The following is a 21928-nucleotide window of genomic DNA, read 5'->3' as shown; positions in this document are numbered from 1 at the left end:
TTGCTCAAGCTTAGAATGGAAAAGTAGTTTGAAAATTGTGAACCCATACCACTGTGTAAAGCAAACCTACCAACTGGAGTTTAATGCTTCTTTTCATTTTTTCCCACTGATATATAGCAAAAAAAATGCATAATCTTAAGTATCTAACTTGATGAGTTTTGAAAATGCATCAGCCTGTATAACCCACACTCCTATCAAGACATAAAACATTTCTATCACCTGGAAATTCCTCTCATACCCCTTCCCAGTCATCACCATCCCTGAAGTGGACCCCAGAAGGGACCACTATTCAGTCTCCATGGTGGGTGGGCTGGTCATTTATAGATTTCCAGTCTGGATCACATCTATTGAATAGACATATATCAATGATGAAATTACCCATAGAGAAGCCTCTTGCCAATCTTCCATTCTTTAACTTGCTCTTCAGAGAAGACCAAATGCACCATATGGATTACCTCATTTCTTATTAAAATGATTTCTTGAAATAGATGTTATCATTTCTGAAGTAGATGATTTCATAATGAGGTGTTTGGGGGTATGGCAAGAAATACAGACTACTATTTATACTCTATTTAGTGCTAAATTAATTTAACTGCACTAATAAAACTCTGAAAACCAACTTTCTAATCAGTATTGACTATAAAATAGCATCACCTAATTAACTGATAGTGAAATTACAATTTAAAATTTGGATTCTTTTTAATGCCTCAAACATACTAAATAGGTCTAGGATACAGAATCTACCCAAATATAATATTTTAAAAATTATTTCATTTCTATTTAAACCTACTCTAAAAAATAAACATCATGGATTTAGTTAATTTCTCTATTTATCTACCTATTTTTATGGCTTTAGGAGATCAGCTAATAATAAATTGTCTTCTTCAGGTTGCAGAAATACTATAATACTTTTTCAAGATTATAGTAATTTTTACAGATCAAAAAAGGAAGAACATTTTCCTAGGCGAGTAGAGATTTCAAGATTAGATTAGTGACTTATTGGTTTTTGGTTATAGCATAGTTCTTGACTCATTTTCCAATGAATTTCAAGCTTGAGTTGCTATTCATATTTTATATATATATATAAATTTATTTATTTATTTTTGGCTGTGTTGGGTCTTCGTTTCTGTGCGAGGGCTTTCTCCAGTTGTGGAGAGAGGAGGCCACTCTTCATCGCGGTGCGCGGGCCTCTCACTGTCACGGCCTCTCCCGTTGCGGAGCACAGGCTCCAGATGCACAGGCTCAGTAGTTGTGGCTCACGGGCTTTGTTGCTCCGCGGCATGTGGGATCTTCCCAGACCAGGGCTCGAACCCGTGTCCCCTGCATTGGCAGGCAGATTCTCAAACACTGCGCCACCAGGGAAGCCCTACTATTCATATTTTTGATAATTAAAAATTTCTTACTGCTTCACTAGAACCTTTTAATTTTTGCCTTTCTCATAGGTTTTACCAATTTGCAACCTGGTATCATCTCCTTAAAATTATGCATTCTTCAAGTCACCCACGGCCCATATTATATAACCCATTTCCTTGACATTATTCTGTTAACACTATTTTTAATAACACACTTCTTGTTAGCAGGTATCTTATTATAATTATTAGTCTACCCAGAAGTTTTATTTCCTAGAAGTTCCAGCATCAGATCTCTGAAGCTAGTTCTACTTTGAGAACTAATTCATCATCTTGGATCACATTACTGTGCCCTCTTTTTCCTTATTTATTTCATGTAACTAATTGTGCTGATATGGCTTTATTTACAACTCCCCTCTCTTTACCTGGCTGTTATGTGTGACCACTGGTTGTGCTCAATTTTTCTGGCTCCTGGATTGCTTCTTGTTTTTCATATATCTATTCAGTCATTGAGCACTTATCTTGTGCCAAGCATTGTTCTAAGTTTTGGAGATAATAGTGCTCTACAGTCGAACAAAGTCTTTGCCCTAATAACGCTTATATTATAGTCTAGGGCAGGAAACCAGAAACCTTGAGAAGCCCAACTACCACAGTTGATCAGGAAGTGACTGGCAGTGGGGTAGGAACAAGATTGGAGATGTAGGCAAGACCAGATCCTAAGCCCTGGTGAGGATTCAGTTGGCCATGGTAAATGGGAAGTGAGACAATTTAGAAGGCAGAAGAGTGACATTATCTAATTAGGCATCTGTGTGGTGATTAGACTGCTGAGAGAGCAAGGATAAAATTGGGGGGACCAGTTAAAAAGAAACAATGGTGGCCCTAAGATTATGGCTGAGGAAGCTGGACAAATGTCTGGATCTCATTAGTAAGTTCAGATGCTTAGAGCTATCTAAACTCGCTAGTGATCACAGATAGATAAGTAGAAGAACCAAAGATTTGGGTCTGAGCAACAGGATGAGTGTTGATATCATTTATTGAGATGAGGAAAATGGGAAGAAACAGGACTAGAAAGGGAATAAAAGTTCTGATTTCTATATATTAAACTTGAGACTTCCTACCAGAGTCCAAGTGGTATTTACTGGCCAATTGGCACATAGGTACGTGAATCTAAAGTTCAGAGGAGAAGTCAAGAATTAAAACACAAATTTGGAAGTTTTCAGCATATTTATGGTATTTAAAGTCATGGCATTGGATGAGATCATCTATGGAATTACTGTTAATGAAGAAGAGAAGAAGGTGGAAGGCAGAATTGTAGAGTATTCTAAATATTTAGATTTTTGAGAAGAAAAGAGCTGGGAAAGAAAAACTAAGGAAAATCAAAGAGTGAAATGAAAGGACAATCACAAGTGCGTGGATAGTCCTGGCAGGGAGTCAAGTGAAGAAAGGAGCTCAAAGGTGATTCCTTAAATTTCTAGAAATAATCCACCATGTCAAATAATGCTGAGGATTATTTGGCTTACTCCTGGTTCCCTGTACTTACTTCTCTTTTATTACACTTAAACAAATAAATGCATACCTTTATTTTAAAAACATGCTTCTACTTAATGAAATAAAAATACTCACATGTATGACAATCTTGTCCCTACTCAAAATAAAGACTAATAATTGAACACATCCTCCCTGTCCACCCTCCTTTCACAATACAACTGCCTTTTACACACTTTGCTTTTTTGCTTTTGAGTTTCTTTATGGACCCATGGGCCTTCATTAACAGTGTATGTTATTAACTAGGAAAATTATTATGATTATTATATGATGCCCAAATTGTTGAAGCTAGCTAGTGTTATCCCATTTAATGTGACTCCTTTATTCTTTAAAAATTACCTCTGATATTCTTGAAATTTTTCTTGCTCTCTGACAATACCACCACATTTCAGTGGCATTCTAATTTTTACTTGCCTTTAAAAAAAGGAGTTGGCTATTCTCTCAGGGATCCTTTCCCATTCATTGGAGAATGATTAATAGAGACCAGAAGCTCTGTGCTGTGGGTAAAGATTGGGATTGGTGGTAAGCAAACTTGCTGAGGTTGCTTTATGCCACCATTAGTAATGGTAGAATATAAAAAATTTTCAATTTATAGTATCCGGTCCCATTGATCTTTTTTTTTCTTTTAGCATATTATGTTGCTCTATCATAATTATCTTACCACATTTACTTCCCACCACAATGAAAATTCCATGTACAAATGGACAGTCTTATGCTCAGAGTAGTGAAGTTATTTACAACCCAGCACAGAGCAACATAGAGTGGGGCAGCGCTAGTTCATCCCATCCGGTGCAACATCTATGGAGCATCTACTGTGTGACAAGGAATATGCTAGGCTTTGAGGTTACAGAAGTCAGGAACATGTCTTTCTGTTTCCTATCAAACTGTACCTTTCTTTCCCTTGCTTCTGAGAAAAACACTCTGGACAGAACAGGCAAAGGTGAAATGTAGCAGAAATTCAGCCAATTTTCTCTACCTAAAGGTAAGCTATTTCTGCCATCTTTAGCCTCAGCTGAATTGGGGTCTGCCTATCCAATGGGATTATGTCCTGTTCCTATCCCCACCTGTCTTCTGTCTTATAGCTTCTCCTTGCTTTTTTGGAATGTAGATGCTTTGAAACAAGAATATTTTGAAATATAATTAAGTCCCTTTTCTTCACCTGCAATGATTTCTCGGAAGGCTTTCTTCCCCCATTTCTTGGTTTTGGATGAATGGAAAAGCTAGAAGGATTTTATATTGCTCAGTATCCCAACAGTGATTACAAAGTATGGATTCTTGGGTCCCATGCCAACTTTCCAAATTAGAATCTCCAGAGCTAGAAACTAGGAATCTGAATTTTTAGCAAATTTCTCAGTTGCTTCATAAAATTTAAGTACCATTGGCTATGACTTCTGTATTCTCAAGTCTTTGTCCTCAGAGAAAGAAGCTCAGAGACGGGACAGCGGGGAGGAGATTTCACCCTACCCCTTCTTCCTGAACAGGTCAAAGTGGGCAGGGGAGTCCCAAAGGACAGTGGAAGTGGGTGCTGTCAGAGCATCTGAAATTATCATTATGTCCAACTTGGCCAAAGTACTGATTCCTCTGACCTGGAAAAGGGAAAGTGAGAAGAACTTTGATAATCAAACAGGGCCTCTGCAGCACATAATGCCCTCCTGGCCCAGCACCTGGAGAGTTAAGGAGCTGCCACCAATCACTAGGAGCAGAGACATCCTCCCCTACCTGAGCCCAGGTAACCAACGGCAGCGGGAATGTCTCCCTCTCCTGCCTCCCAACCTGCTCCTCATGTTCTCAGTCTCTCCCACAGAACCTGCCCATAGCTACATGAGGCTCCCCAGTATCCTGGTGCAAGGGAAGCCTCTAAAATCAGACCGTCCCACATAAAGTCTCTGCCCTACCATTTTATTTTATTTATTTATTTATTTTAGCATCATGACTTTATTTTATTTTGAATGTGTATTTCATACCAGTATAGACTATAAAGCTTACATACAAAGACATCCCAGGAACAGTGAGCACCCCAGTGCCAGATTTCCATATCCAATCCCCCATTCAAAGGCACAGCTGGAAGGGGAGGAAGCTTTCCCAGACTGGTGGAGTATGGCAGAAGCCCCCAGACCCAGGTCGAAGAGAGCCTACAGGCCCCAAACACGCCACTCTGAGCATTTAAAGAATGTGTCTACAATTGATGGAATAACCTTAACCAAATATCAGTTGCGCTCAAACACAGAGAGGCTTTCTCTGTCCCTCCATAAAATACACACAACTCATTTGTCACCACTGGGAGTGCTGGTGCTCCAGTTTTCTACTTTGAAAGTTGGAAATTAAGGGAAAGAATTAAGTTTATTCTCGCTTTCCTAAACAAACTATATTTCAGGAAAACTTATAATCGATGGGGGAAAGCTTTTATATAGTGTTTTCTTTTCTTTCTATTTTTTTAAACATCTTTATTAAAGTATGATTGCTTTACAATGTTGTGTTAGTTTCTGTTGTATAACAAAGTGAATCAGCATACATATACATATATCCCCATAACTCTTCCCTCTTGCGACTCCCTCCCTCCTACCTTCCCTATCCCACCCCTCTAGGAGGTCACAAAGCACTGAGCTGATCTCCCTGTGCTGTGTGGCTTCTTCCCACTAACTATCTATTTTACATTTGGTAGTGTATATATGTCCATGCCACTCTCCCACTTCATCCCAGCTTACCTTCCCCCTCCCTGTGTCCTCAATTCCATTCTCTATGTCTGTGTCTTTATTTCCATCCTGCCTCCAGGTTCTTCAGAACCTTTTTTTTTTTTTTTTTAGATTCCATATATATGTGTTAGCATACGGGATTTGTTTTTCTCTTTCTGATTTACTTCACTCTGTATGACAGAATCTAGGTCAATCCACCTCTCCACAAATAACTCAATGTCGTTTCCTTTTATGACTGAGTAATATTCCATTGTACTTATGTGCCACATCTTTATCCATTCATCTGTCAATAGACATTTAGGTTGCTTCCATGTCCTGGCTATTGTAAATAGTGTTGCAATGAACACTGTGGTACATGTCTCTTTTTCAATTATGGTTTTCTCAGGGTATATGCCCAGTAGTGGGATTGCTGGGTCATATGGTAGTTTTATTTTTAGTTTTTTAAGGAACCTCCATACTGATCTCCATAGTGGCTGTATCAATTTACTTTCCCACCAACAGTGCAAGAGGGTTCCCTTTGCTCCACACCCTCTCTGGCACTTATTGTTTGTAGAATTTTTGATGATGGTCAGTCTGACTGGTGTGAGGTGATACCTCATTGTGATTTTGAGTTGCATTTCTCTAATAATTAGTGAAGTTGAGCATCCTTTCATATGTTTGTTGGCAATCTGTATATCTTCTTTAGAGAAATGTCTATTTAGGTCTTCTGCCCCTTTTTGGATTGGGTTGTTCCTTTTTTTGATATTGAGCTGCATGAGCTGCTTGTATATTTTGGAGATTAATCCTTTGTCAGTTGCTTCATTTGCAAATATTTTCTCCCATTCTGAGGGTTGTTTTTTCATCTTATTTATGGTTTCCTTTGCTGTGAAAAAACTTTTAAGTTTCATTAGCTCCCATTTGTTTATTCTTGTTTTTGTCTCTGTTTCTCTTGGAAGTGGGTCAAAAAGGATCTTGCTGTGATTTATGTCATAGAGTGTTCTGCCTCTGTTTTCCTCTAAGAGTTTTATAGTGTCTGGACTTACATTTAGGTCTTTAATCCATTTTGGGTTTATTTTGGGGTATGATGTTAGGAAGTGTTCTAATTTAATTCTTTTATGTGTAGCTGTCCAGTTTACCCAGCATCACTTATTGAAGAGGCTGTCTTTTCTCCATTGTATATTCTTGCCTCCTTTATCAAAGATAAGTTGACCATATGGGCGTGGGTTTTTCTCTAGGCTTTCCATCCTGTTCCATTGATCTATATTTCCGTTTTTGTGCCAGTACCATACTGTTTTGATTACTGTAGCTTTGTAGTATATTCTGAAGTCAGAGAGACTGATTCCTCCAGCATATTTTTTGTTCTCAAGATTGCTTTGGCTATTTGTGGTCTTTTGTGTTTCCATGCAAATTGTGAATTTTTATGTTCTAGTTCTGTGAAAACTGCCATTGGTAGTTTGATAGGGATTGCATTGAATCTGTAGATTGCTTTGGGTAGTATAGTTATTTTCACAATGTTGATTCTTCTAATCCAAGAACGTGGTATATCTCTCCATCTGTTTGTATTGTCTTTAATTTCTTTCATCAATGTCTTATAGTTTTCTGCATACAGCTTCTTTGTCTCCTTAGGTAGGTTTATTCCTAGGTATTTTATTCTTTTTGTTGCAGTGGTAAATGGGAGTGTTTCCTTAATTTCTCTTTCAGATTGTTCATTATTAGAGTATAGGAATGTAAGAGATTTCTGTGCATTAGTTTTGTATCCTGCTACTTTAACTAATTCATTGATTAGCTCTCATAGTTTTCTGGTAACATCTTTAGGATTCTCTATGTATCGTATCATGTCATCTGCAAACAGTGACAGGTTTACTTCTTCTTTTCCGATTTGGATTCCTTTTATTTATTTTTCTTCTATGATTGTCATGGCTAAAAGTTCCAAAACTATGTTGAATAATAGTGGTGAGAGTGGGCAAGCTTGTCTTGTTCCTGATCTTAGTGGAAATGGTTTCAGTTTTTCACAATTGAGAATGAAGTTGGCTGTGGGTTTGTCATATATGGCCTTGCATATATTGAAGAATCCTTGCATTCCTGGGATAAACTCCACTTGATCATGGTGTATGATCTTTTTAATGTGCTGTTTGACTCTGTTTGCTAGTATTTTGTTGAGGATTTTTGCATCTATGTTCATTGGTGATATTAGTCTGTAGTTTTCTTTTTTTGTGACATCTTTGTCTGGTTTTGGTGTCAAGGTGTTGGTGGCCTCGTAGAATGAGTTTGGGAGTGTTCTTCCCTCTGCTATATTTTGGAAGAGTTTGAGAAGGATAGGTGTTAGCTCTTCTCTAAATTTTTGATAGAATTCGCCTGTGAAGCCATCAGATCCTGGGTTTTTGTTTGTTGGAAGATTTTTAATCACAGTTTCAATCTCAGTGCTTGTGAATGGTCTATTTATATTTTATATTTCTTCCTGGTTCAGTCTTGGAAGGTTGTACTTAAGAATTTGTCCATTTCTTTCAGGTTGTCCATTTTATTGACATATAGTTGCTTGTAGTAATCTCTCATGATCCTTTGTATTTCTGTAGTGTCAGTTGTTACTTCTCCTTTTTTGTTCTAATTCTGTTGATTTGAGTCTTCTCCCTTTTTTTTTTTAATGAGTCTGGCTAATGGTTTATCAATTTTGTTTATGTTCTCAAAGAACCAGCTTTTGTTTTTATGGATGTTTGCTATTGTTTCCTTCATTTCTTTTTCATTTATTTCTGATCTGATCTTTATAATTTCTTCCCTTCTGCTAAATTTGGGGGGCTTTTTGTTCTCTCTCTAATTGCTTTAGGGATAAGGTTAGTTTTTTTATTTGAGATTTTTCTTGTTTCTTGAGGTAAGATTGTATTGCTATAAACTTCCTTCTTAGAACTGCTTTTGCTGCATCCCATAGGTTTGGGGTAGTTGTGTTTTCACTGTCATTTGTTTCTAGGTATTTTTTGATTTCCTCTTTTATTTCTTCAGTGATCTCTTAGTTATTTAGTCACATATTGTTTAGCCTCCATGTGTTTGTATTTTTTACAATTTTTTCCTGTAATTGATATCTAGTCTCATAGTGTTGTAGTCAGAAAAGACACTTGATACATTTTCAGTTTTCTTAAATTTACCAAGGCTTGATAATCTCTTCAAATATTTTCTCAGGTCCTTTCTCTCTCTCTTCTCCTTCTGGGACCCCTATAATTCAAAGGTTGGTGTGTCTCTGAGACTGTCCTTAATTCTTTTCATTCTTTTTTCTTTATTCTGCTCTGTGGCAGTTATTTCCAATATTCTATCTTCCAGGTCACTTACCCGTTCTTTTGCATGAGTTATTCTGCTATTGATTCCTTCTAGAGTATTTTTAATTTCATTTATTGTGTTGTTCATCATTGTTTGTTTGCTCTTTATTTCTTCTAAGTCTTTGTTAAATGTTTCTTGTATTTTTTCCAAGATTTGGATCATCTTTCCTATCATTAGTCTGCATTCTTTTTCAGGTAGACTGTCTATTTCCTCTTCACTTTTTTCATCTGGAGGGTTTTTACCTTGCTCCTTCATCTGCTGCATATATCTCTGTGTTTTCATTTTGTTTACTGTGTTTGGGATCTACTTTTCACAGGCGGCAGGTTTGTAGTTCCTGTTATTTTTGGTGTCTGCCCACTATGGATGAGGTTGGTTCAGTGTCTTGTGTAGGCTTCCTGGTGGAGAGGGACTCATGCCTGTGTTCTGGGAGTTGGGGCTGGATTTTGTCCTTCTGTTGGGCAGGGGCCATGTCCGGTGGTGTGTTTTGGGGTGTCTGTGGACTTAGTATGACATTAGGCAGCTTCTCCGCTAATGGGTGGGGTTGTGTTCTTCTCTTATTAGTTGTTTGTCATAGGGCGTCCAGCACTGGAGTTTGCTGGCCGTTGGGTGGAGCTGGGTTTTAGTGCTGAGATGGAGATCTCTGGGAGAGCTCTCACTGATTAATATTATGTGGGGCTGGGGGGTCTCTTTTGGTCCAATATCCTGGCCTCAGTTCTCCCACCTCAGAGGCTCAGGCCTGACAGTAGGCTGGAGCACCAAGACCCTGCCAGCTGCATGGCTCAGAAGGAAAAGAAGAACAAAAAAAACAGACAGAACCTCAAAACAAATGGTAAAAGCAAAACTAAACAGACGAAGTCACACAAAGAAACATACACACACACAGTCATAAAAAGAAAGAAAGAAACAAAACACAACAACAACAACAAACAGACAGAACTCAAGGACAAATGGTAAAGCAAACCTAAATAGACAGAATCACACAAAGAAACATGCACACATGCAGTGATAAAAACAAACAAACAAAAATACGAACAGACAGGACCATAGGACAAATGGTAAAAGCAAATCTAAACAGACAAAATCACACAAAGAAACATAGACAAACACTCACAAAATGAAATAAAAAAGGAAGAGAGCAACCAAACCAATAAACAAATCCACCAATGATAACAAGCACTAAAAGCTAAACTAAGTTAAATATAAGACCAAAAACAAATCAGACACAGAAAGCAAACCCCAAGTCTGCAGTTGCTCCCAAAGTCCACCACCTCAATTTTGGGAACATTTGTTGTCTATTCAGATATTCCTCAGATACAGAGTTTATCAAGTTGATTGCAGGGATTTAATCTTCTGCTCCTGAGGCTGCACAGAGAAATTTCCCTTTCTCTTCTTTGTTCGCACAGCTCCTGGGGTTCAGCTTTTGTTTTGACCCCAACTCTTCATGTAGGCCACCCTCAGGCCTATGTTCCCTGCCCAGACAGGAGGGGCTTAAAGCAGCAGCCGAATTGGTGGTCTTGCTCATTCAGGCCAGGGAGAGGGAGGGGTACAGTAGTCATAATTGGAATGCAGGGCGAGCCTGAGGTGGCAGAGGCCGGCCTGATGTTGCACCAGCCTGAGGCATGCCATGTGTTCTCCCGGGAAAGTTGCTCCTGGATCATGGGACACTGGCATTGGTGGGCTTCACAGGCTCCCAGGGTGGTGTGGGTAGTGACCTGTGCTTGCACACAGGATTCTTGGTTGCAGCAGCAACAGCATTAGTGGTCTGTGCCCGTCTGTGGGCACAGATGATAGCCGCAGCTCACGCCCATCTCTGGAGCTCACTTAGGCAGTGCTCTGCCTTCTGTGAGCACACAGAACAGAAATTCCCTCTCCTTGTGCACCCTGAAACAACTGTCTCTTGCCTCTCCAGCAGGTCCAGACTTTTCCCCAGGCTCCCTCCCTGTTAGCCGTGGTGCAGTAGCCCCCTTTAGGCTGTCTTCACACAGCCAACCCCAGTCCTCTCCCTGTGGTCTGACCTCCAAAGCCCGAGCCTCAGTTCCCAGCCCCTACCTGCGCCAGTGGGTGAGCAGACAAGCATCTCAGGCTGGTGAGTGCTGGTCAGCACCGATCCTCTCTACCCTACCATTTTAAACTGCTAGCACCCAGTTTGTTCTAATTGTAAAATCCATAGAACTGTGTTAAAGGTGAAATGAGATGATGCAAAGTGTTTGGCACTACACTTGGCACAAAACAGCTTCTCCATAAATAGGAGTCATTTTACTGCTATAAAGCACTTAGCAAGGTTCCTCAGATTTTAAGGCAGTGCAGTTATCAGCAGGTGCTTACTGGATGCTTGGGCATTCATCGGCTTTACTGAAGACTGCTACTTGATCAAACATAATCCTTTAGGAAATATAACAATGTAATGTATAGATAGATAAAAAGATAAACAGATGGACTTGAAATAACTTCATGCTCTTTATATATTTATATATTTGTAAGTGACTTGTATTTTAACATTTGAAATACCATGTTAAACTAAGCATTTGAAACTCTTGAGAATTAAATCACTAGCTCTGCTCTAATTGCAGTTACTGAATTTTTTTTTTCTCTCACTGTTGTGGCCTCTCCCATTGTGGAGCACAGGCTCCGGATGCGCAGGCTCAGTGGCCATGGCTCACAGGCCCAGCCGCTCCATGGCATGTGGGATCTTCCCAGACTGGGGCACGAACCCGCGTCCCCTGCATCAGCAGGCAGACTCTCAACCACTGCGCCGCCAGGGAAGCCTGCAGTTATTGAATTTTGACTTCATTGTGAATATGGCTCAGTTGGCTTAATTCCAACTGCTCACTGGTAATTTCTTGGCGTGAAGATGTTGCAGGCCAGTAACACATTTAGGAGTCCCTGTACACTTTCAGATTCTAATATACTCTCCAATTTAATCTGCCTATAACACAAATGTTACCTTTTACCACTACATTATCAATGGTCAACATTGTGTATGAAAAATTTTTCAAGTTCATTATGTGTGGAAATTACTCAAGCTCATATATTAGCTTATAAACATCATAATAGGTTTTACTGTTTATGTGAACTCTGTGTGAATTTAGTGACCTTCTAAACAGGAGATGCTGCTGAACCTCCTTCCATTGTTACCATAGCTACTGTGGTTGCTAAGGGAAACCCTGGACAAAGATGCAGTCTCCACACTGGAATATGATCTAAAGCAGCGTTTCTCAAACCTGGCTATGCATTACCATCAACATGGAGATTTAACTGAAAAATGAATTTTTAAAATACCCCTCTCCATCCCAGACTCATTAAACCAGAGATGGAGAAGGGGGAGCAGGTAACAGTGTTATTTAAAAGCATTCCAGGTGATTCTAATGGGAAACGGAAGTTGAAAACCACAAGCTAGAACCAGAGATTAAGAGATGACTTAAGAGAAGTTATAGACATTAGCACAAATTAACGCCTCCTCTATGATCTGATCAGAAAAAATTGAAATTAAGGAAATATTTTTAAAGAAGAATTCTTCAAAGAAATTCAAGAATATTTGAGGATGGGAACACATAATTCTGAAATACCTACTGTGAAGATCTCTACAAAGTAACTGTGGTGGATGGAGAGTTTCTTATTCTTCTTTTTCATAAACTTTAGGAGAAATTTAGAGCCATCTAAGTGGAAAGCAGTCCTAGGCCTGCATATGACATTGAATTTGACTTCTCCTCAAATAGAAACTCGGTTGATAGACCAAATTGTCATTAATCCACACTACAATATACGGAGAAAGGACAGTGACATTGCCATGATGCATCTTGAATTGAAAGTGAATTACACAGGTAAGAGAAATCAGTTTTAGTCATCTTATCTGCCCCAATTAATTCAAAATTAGATTTGAAATATCAGTACCAGTGCATTAATAGTCCATAAAAGTTGGATAATTTGTTATAGAAATCACTATAATTTAAATGGAATTGGGGAATGTAGAGAAACACATTAAATTACCTTCATCACGGTGCTTAAATCCAACTTTCTAGAAAATTGAACAGTAAAATACAACTCTCAGAGCCTTTTATGTCAGTAAACTCCAAGGAGCAGCCCAGAGATAATAGGCCATGCTCTATTGCGTGCCATCTATGTTTCTCTGGGAAAGAAAGATAGGTCCATCTGCCACAAAGACCGGAGTAGGACAAAGTGAGAAACAAGCATATGTTCAAAGAGCGAAGTGAGTAAGAATGGTCATTCATAAAGGAGATTCAATAATATTAATAAAATGGCAGATGGAGGATTTCCTCCAAATACCTAGAGAAGGTGCAAGAAATCACCTGAGGGAGTGAAATTTATCCTGAAGGGATCTGCTCAGCTCCAACCTTTACTCTGAAGACTTTCCCAGGGCCCAGTCAAGGGAGAGTGCATCCTTGTGCTCCTCTGGAATTCTGTCTCCGCATGCATGAGAGCACTTAACAAAGGCAGATGATTGCTGTAGTTCGTTGTATTAGCCCTATCCTTTTATTCACTTTTGTGTCTGCCTTCGGTTTTACATGTCATGGATGTTGAATGAAAGTTAGGAGGCTTGCAAACCGTTGGAGAAAGGCTGAAAAAGTCAGCCACCAAGATTGATGTCTAAAAAATGTCCAGGCAGGATAAAATGAAAATGCAAGGGTTTTTTTTAGATGAAATGTTGAAAATGATTGATTTTTAAAACTTTTGGAAATGAATGTGTGTCTGTTCTTGTTTTCTTTCATGTTTACAGATTATATACAACCTATTTGCTTACCCGAAGAAAATCAAGTTTTTCCTCCTGGAAGAATTTGTTCTATTGCTGGCTGGGGAACACTTGTATATCAAGGTAAATTATCAGACTCAATAGGAAACGCCTATTAGCAAAAAGCATGCTGTTGCTCTATCCTGTGAATATTTTCAACATTTTAAAAAACTCTTATACTCTAACAATTTTCTGCAGTATCTATTAAAATCACTGTCTGGCTTATATTCATATGTTGCATATTTATATAGTTAAATTGTTTTTTCCAAATTGCATGGAGCATATTATAAAACTATAATTGTTATTAGAGGGAAATTCAAGCATTCCCTAAACTCAATATCTAAATTTAGTATTATAAACTCTCTGATGAAAATATATACCTATTGAAATGATATAACCAAAGGCTACAAAAATGTATTTTTATAAAGCATATGGATAAGGTCTCATCAAAAGCCAAATTATTAACTGTTACATTTTCCAAATCAATAAAACTATTTGTATTTATCATATAAATGTTTCACACTCACATTCCCTAAGATGAGAAGGGAATCAGTTTCAAGGTGCTAATTCCGCCTACTGACAAGAAGACTCATATATGGCATGAATCTTACATTGAAGACTATAAATTAATAAACCATTGACTCACCAGCATTATTTAATAGCATGTTTTCCAAACAAAGAATATCAAATTACACTGTACACCTGAAAATAATATAATGTTGTATGTCAATGATACCTTGATAAATTTTTTTTCAATATCCTTGCAATATTTCATCAACTCTAAGATGTACATTTTTTCACATTAAACTATGTAAAATAAAAAAATGCCACAGTTAAATTGGGAAATTTATTTTCTTTCTTCATGGCAAATAAAGCAGGTCTTACAATGGAAAACAAATAACCACACTTTTTTTCTTTTTAAGCATTCTAGTATTTCAAACCCTCTAAACGTAACTGCAAGGTTCACTGGTTTCAAAATTCCTAATAGGAGTTACTCCATCTAGGCTCGAGTTTGACCACTCACTAATAGTTAAGCAACAAGGAACAACACTATTGTTGGGTGGAAAAACCTGGTCTCTAGAGTTACAACAGGTCATATCCATGATATTTAAAAATCCCAATTGCATTTAAGATGAAAAGGCACAAAATCTTGTGGAGAGGTGCATGTCCCAGAAGCAAAGGATTCACAGCTAAAATATCCTTACTTCTTGTAAAAGAGAGCATAAAATCTAAGTCAAACCCTTGCCTGATGATTCTGACAAAGGTTCTCCACTGCAATTACGTTATGTTGTTGAAATGCTTCATTTCTGCTGCCCATAAAGTATGTTGAAGTCAAAGTCTGTATATTATTGTATTTCCTCCACTTGAAAAATGTCATGACTTATTAAATTTGAAATCTAAAGAGTAAAAATGATTCTTAGATAGATGTTTTCTCTATCAGACTTCAAGCTAAAAGACATTTATGACCACAATGTACTCTTCAAAAGCAAATTATCTACTAACAAAATTTAAGACTCTTTATTCCATAGGAAATTATTATTATTTTAAGAGTTGAGTAAACTTGCTCACATTTGCTTATTGTTACTAAAGCTATGCATTTAATTGACTTAGGAAAAGTCTCTAGGAGTGGTATGGAGCCAAGAAAAACATCTGCATCTGAGATCAATTTCATTTAGGAATAAACAGATCACTTTTAAATACTTCTTGGGTGTGGCAAGTTTAACAAATTTTATGAACTTTTTCTTAGGGTTTCCAACTACTTCTAAACCCCCAGTTTTTCCCCTTTGAGTATATTACACTAATTAATTTTTTAAGGTCATGAACATGTTGCTTACTAAGAGAGAAAGAAGTATTATTTGATTAAATTAAGGCAACTAGTAAACTTAAATAACTTCACTGACATTTTTATGTGGGTTTTTTGGTATGAATACATATATTTTCAATTATCCTTATGGTAACTCATGTTGACAAGTATCAAATGTAAGAACACTGCTCAAATTTTTTTCTACCAAAAAGTTTTATCATATATCCAATTTTTTCTTCCTTGACAAGCAGCAAAATTTTCTTTGATTTTTATTCTAAAACTAATTCTACCAGCCCATCCTCAGTCTTCATAGAACAAATGACAGTGAGATGCTTAAAGTTCTCCCCCATCTTAACTTCTCTAAATCGCTTTTTAAAATTAAAGTTCATTGTCAAACTTTAAAAGTCATCCAGCCTCTGAAGTCACTGGCACCAGCTGGTATCAGCTCCCAACTTCATGCTCGCTGTCATACCGGTACTTTGAAATGTTTGGAGTGTTTGCAACAGGCAATTTGGCAGACAATACACAGTGGGGCTTTGTTTTTATTTCTTGAAAAATCAGTTATTAAACATTTACTAACACACCACTGATTACACATACATTGCTTTGCACCTCTGTGCACGTGCGCATTTGTTTCTTGTCTTTTTAGTGTGGTGATAAAACTTAGCTAGAAATGAGAGCACATACATTTTTGCAACAACACTGGCTGTCAAATGTACTAGCTTATTTTCAACTTTCTGCCTTTCTTGAGAAAGCAAATAGAATTGTTAATTATTAGAAAGTGCTTATCATGTACCTTTTCTTGGCGCACTAGACACCTGCTTTTTTTACATCCCTCTTGGGATTAGTATTTCGGTAAACAGAGATTCATGCTTTCAGTAGATGAGTCATTTTGTGAAAAGCATGGAAGTATACTCTGCTACTAAATGCCTCCTTTCTCTTCCCCTGCATGTGGATGGCAAGCTGATTGCCCTGAGACCAGGGCACAGTTCCTCTGAGCTTCGTCTCCTGTTCAGTACGCACCTGTTTGCTCATACAGCCCCACGAAGGAGCTGAATGCCATTATAAGGGAGCACCTCTTCAGGTGCCAAATGAAAAGCACTGCTGGATTTCTGAGACTTTGCTGATTTCCATGAATGAAACTTTTTGTGTTGGCGGGCTTTTTTCCCCCATAAGCAATGCTGTAACCATTTGAAATTACTGAAAATACCTAAAGACCGTCTAGTCCAATCCACCATCCCTGCTAAACCTTGGGAACTAAAGAAGTGCTTTACTGTTACCCACTTGGCAAAATCTGCAGATGGGCTTTATTATGTGCTTTTAGCATTTAGTTCCATTATGTATACACACAGTACTCGGTAATGAGAGTGAACTGTTGAAATAAAAAAGACTGATGGTGGCTCCTTCAATGATGCATGTTGATCACTTCTGACTGGCTGGCTGCATTATCCATTTTGAACAGGTCCTCCTGCAGACATACTGCAAGAAGCTGATGTTCCCCTTCTATCAAATGAGAAATGCCAACAAGAGATGCCAGAGTGTAACATTACAGAAAATATGGTGTGTGCAGGCTATGAAGAAGGAGGTGTAGATTCTTGTCAGGTAAATATGTAAAACTGCTCACCCAATATTTCCAGAAAGCATTGCTACATGATGAGTTCATCACTCAACAATGATTAGGGAGTGCAGAAATCATCAGGGTCTTAATTTCATTTCCTCGTTTACAAAACTGTGACTTTTCACTTTTATTTGTGGCTTATTTGCATAGTACTCCTGGGTGGACCTGAGCATTAGAAACAGAACTAATTTTTATCAACAAAGGTTACAAATCAGATGTCTTTAGAGACTAGGCATAACATGTGGATGTGTCTGACTGCCAGGAAAAATATGAAGTAGTGGGCCTGGGGGTGAGCTGGAGAGTATGTACCTTAGCTAGAATCATTTATTTTCAAATTTCAAATTCTTTAAAACCCTATTCAAACAAATCAAAGAACAACAGGTCTGTGGGCCAAATTGGCCTGTACTCCTTTAATTCTCAACCCTGATTTAGAGTCTAGTCCAGGTGTCCAGTGACCCAGAATAATTTCTGGATGAAAACCAACCTGGAGAGCCTGCAATATGTTTGAAGTATCACTAGGTTTTTTTTTTTTTTTTGTCTTGTTTTGTTTTTTACAGAATAAAAAAATGATTTATTTAAAAATACATATACTTTGAGAATAACATTAAAATAAGTAAATAGAAGCACTAATAAGTTGGCATCCAGTGTCCTAAAGAGGTTTTCAATTGGAACTTTTTAGAGAGGTGTGATTTTTTGCTCATTCTTTTGACTAGTGTGGCTTTCAAAAAAAAAACTCTTATCCACAAACTAACTCTCTTGGAAGATAAAACTTCTTTTTTTTTGCTTTTGTTTATATTTTTATTTTTTGAATTTTATTTATTTTTTTATTCAGCAGGTTCTTATTAGTTATCTATTTTATACAGATTAGTGTGTATATGTCAATCCCACTCTCCCAATTCATCACACCACCACCATCCCTGCCACTTTCCCGCCTTGGTGTCCATACGTTTGTTCTCTACAACTGTGTCTCTATTTCTACCTAGAAATAATGTAGCCATCTATCAGCTCCATGAAATCTATATACATTCAACAAATAAAAAGTAAATTCTGCTAGATTTTAGATTTATAATTAAATTTTAGGTGCAGTATGAACTAGCCATGAAAGCATGGATTCTGTGCTCAAACTACTTTTTTGACCCTTGCTTTAACACTTACCAGTGAGTCTGGGCAAGTCACTTAGGTATTATTGAGAGGTTTAAAAGAGATAACACGTGTAAGGCATTAAGTACTTGCACAAAAATATTAACAATTTTTATTATGAGATTTTGTAAATAAATTTTGGAGCATATTTTCTATACTTGAAAATTAATAAAATATTAATGCACTAACATCTACTGGATTAGATTAAACCTGATAGCAATACTGAGCAAATGAATAATCTACAAATGCAGATTAGCAATCTATACTGTGAGGAAATGGCTTCACTTTGTTAGTGTAAACAACTTGTTATCTATATGAACACATACTAATACATATGTCATAATAATTGGACTGAATACAAGACTTTCTTAACAGACAGTTACACAGGTGGATCTGAATATGTGTTCTCTAGTGAAGCCAATGTCTCATGTCATCTTAAATGTTCAGCTTAGTTTTACATTTATTCTGCTTTGATGACAGTTGCATATTCAAGACGAATAGGATAGCATTCTTGTTTACAATTTTTCTCTTATACTTTCCTTTTAAAATGAGAAGCGTACTAAAGGTAAGATATATTGCCACTTAGAGGGAGATTTATAGAATTATTGCTCAGAAGGGAAATCAGCTGTATAACTTCAATTAGAGTTAATGGGGGTTGTGTGGCAGACACTTCATGCACTAGGTAGAAAATATGACTGCTGATGTTATCGATGCTTGGGTTACATTAAGCCAGCAACTCATGCCAGATCTCTGAAATCTCATATTTGGTTCCAATTTCTAGATAGTTTTAGTACGTTATTCATTAGCAAGTAAGAAAGCTCCCACACAAGGCAATACCTTGTGTAATATAATGTTATCATGATTGAGTAACTGATTGTTTAGAGAGTTACATGATTTTCTTTGTTCATCTTTAATATTGTGTTAAAAAGGAGAACTGATTACATAAGGATACATTATTTTAAATTATGCATATGTTACTATTGATATATCACTTGAATAAGTTCTTCAAAGCATTATTTTTTCCCTAGAGTGGTGAAGAATTTGCCTTATTAGTCATTCACATGTTCTTGAATATCTTCTGGCTTCCCAAAGGCTTGTTCTTGCTAGGCAGCTGTTTGGATTTTAAGGCACCATGAATGTCTGTCATAAGTCCTCTCTCTATAAAACTAAGTGAATGACACAAAGAGCAAATCCATTCTGCTGACTATTCTGAGATTTGTTCTATACACTACTGGTTTTCGAAGTGTGGCCTCCAATCCAGGAGATCAGCATCACCTGAAATCTGGTTATAGGTGCAAATTCTTGGCCTTGCCAGAGAGTCACTGAATCAGAAACTCTAGAGGCGGAGGCCCAGCAATGTCTGTGTGAGCAAGCCCTCAGGTGATTCTGATGCAATCCAAGGTTTAAGAACCACTACCCTAAATAAAAATGGTCTCCAACCCTTATACTCAGATGTTCAGTCAAAGAAGTTAATGATTTTTGTTTTTCTTTATAAATATAGCATCTCCATAGAAACATAAATTTTAGGTTAATACTTTATGGTCTGGACATTCACTCATATTTTTGAAGTACTTACACATCTCTGAGATAATGGAAGGAAATAACTTCATTGAACAAATCAGAAAATGAAGGCGAGGAGAAGTAACAGAGTAGAACTGAAATGGTGTATGTAGTTAGATGATGGGAAATGATAGACCCAGACAGAACACTCAGCTGTTTGGCCTCAGGCCTGCTGGTGGATTCTTTGAATAACAGCCACTGAGCCAATATGTGCTGGGTAATTTAAAATCCTTGTTCAAGTAATCAACGTCTGGATTCTACTGTCTTTTTAAAAATATGAAATTATTTTTGAAAATATGAAGCAAACAAAATGACTCCTTTTTAAAATACCCAAACATTTGAGGTTTATTTTTACTAACTTCTAAGTCACGTATCACTTTGAGTCAGTATTTATTCTTACCTTGAATTGACACTGTTCCGTAAATATTTCTGAACCATATTATGAACTAAGGGCTTAGGATGCAGAAGTACAATCACAATCCCCGCCTTCAAACAGCTTGAACGCATTTGTTACATCTAGAAAAGGAGTAACCCGTGGTTGCCAATGAGATTTATGCTCCTCTCCCTCAGGAGAGAAAGGGTGATTTTCTAGACCACATTTTTTTCCCTTAAATATAAGTCCCAAAGTTGATAAAGAATCAGGCAAAATGTCTCTCAGGATACTTTTTTACATAAGCTTAGCTGAAATATTCTATTGTACCAGTGATTTACCAAAGTACACAAGGCTTTAAGTTCCTTCATAAATATAAAAAAGAAAAGATTAATTTAAAATGCTTTCACAATTAATGTGGGAAAATATTTGTCAATTCTCTATCATTAAATAACGGTACTATACATTTGCATTATGTTCATTTGCATTACACAGGAATAATCCTGTGGAAATAAAATCCATGTAATTAACTCAACTAGGAATTGCTGTAATTAACATTTATGAAATTAAAAGCATTTCATCAAGATAGATGAAAATGTGTGCCTCTCACTAGAAATTATATCATAAATGTGACTATTTCAGTTGAAATATTTTTTTCAAATCTGACTGTGCTTGTCTAATGCCAAAAAATTAATGCTGCCCAAGAGAACTAAAACCAACTTTATGTGTGAGTTATTAGTTATCCTAAAGCACATAATGTGGAATATTGTCTTACCACAAAGCCCCCATAATACTTAGGACATATCTCCTTTAATAAAAGGATTAGCTTTTAACATGTATTTTGGTTGGGATGCTCTCAGAGTTGTGCCTTAGAAAATTTCTTGGTACCCATTAAAATGCCATACTTAAAGCAAGGAAATGCTTTCTATAAGAGTGAATCATAAAAAATTGCATATAAATTTTGTTTTAGTTGCCAGAGTTTCTCTGTGTACTTACTGAGCAGAGAAAGTTTCTAATTCTTGACCTAGAGTGATGGTGAGAATATTTACAGATGACTTGCAACAGCAACTAAACCATATTTTTGATCTTCAGTTTTGAACTTATTTGCTTATATATATATATATATATATATATATATATATATATATATATAAATTGATCACACATCTACAATTTTCTTTTGCAATTTACTCTTTAGGGGGATTCAGGAGGACCACTTACATGCCAAGAAAACAACAGATGGTTCCTGGTTGGTGTGACGTCATTTGGATACCAGTGTGCACTGCCTAATCGCCCAGGGGTATACTCCCGGGTCCCGAGGTTCACAGAATGGATACAAAGTTTTCTACATTAGAGTGTTTCCTAAAGCAAAGATGAAAATCAGGCAGTTTTCCCATTCCACTTTAAGAAGCATGGAAATTGAGAGTTTTGAAAAAATCATTTCTAAAAGCCTTGATTCTTTACCTAAGCCACCGAAATGCTGGGGGAGAAAACAAAAACTAATCTTTACAATACAAAGTAACTTTAAAATAATAAAGTTTGATTTTATTGTGAACAGTTATTCTTTCACAGATACTATTTCCTTTGTTCTTAATCATTATTTTTATCATATTCTCTTATTTAAAGGAATGTTATTTTAAAGCATATACTATTACACTTAAAGTTTAAGCAAAATTAGGAGAAGCAAAATAAACTCTTTGCACAAAGTATGTTATTGTTTAAAATAGACTGCTGTAAATTATCTAATTCCAGCTTAGATCACTATTATAAGAATCTCAATCATTCTCCTGCTTTTCTATCCAAATGCATTTCCAATC

At 36.9% G+C, this 21928-nt stretch overlaps 1 protein-coding gene across 1 annotated transcript in view; it reads left to right on the top strand.

The window, feature by feature from the left end:
- The window catches only part of TMPRSS15 (transmembrane serine protease 15), a gene marked incomplete at both ends in the record, with an annotated part of 146367 nt that extends 124902 nt beyond the window's left edge, over positions 1-21465 (top strand). Inside the window, 4 exons of the mRNA XM_082625270.1 lie at positions 12512-12693; positions 13608-13703; positions 16886-17025; positions 21310-21465. Of these exons, the coding sequence (XP_082481396.1) occupies positions 12512-12693; positions 13608-13703; positions 16886-17025; positions 21310-21465 (574 nt within the window). The remainder of the gene's footprint in view (positions 1-12511; positions 12694-13607; positions 13704-16885; positions 17026-21309) is intronic.
- Between the last annotated feature and the right edge of the window lie 463 nt (positions 21466-21928).

The sequence above is a fragment of the Mesoplodon mirus genome (genome assembly GCF_964341445.2).
Source record: "Mesoplodon mirus genome assembly, chromosome: 6".
NCBI classification, from domain to species: Eukaryota; Metazoa; Chordata; class Mammalia; order Artiodactyla; family Ziphiidae; genus Mesoplodon; species Mesoplodon mirus.
The sequence above is the reverse complement of the archived record's forward strand: the minus strand, read 5'-3'. Positions and strand labels throughout refer to the sequence as shown.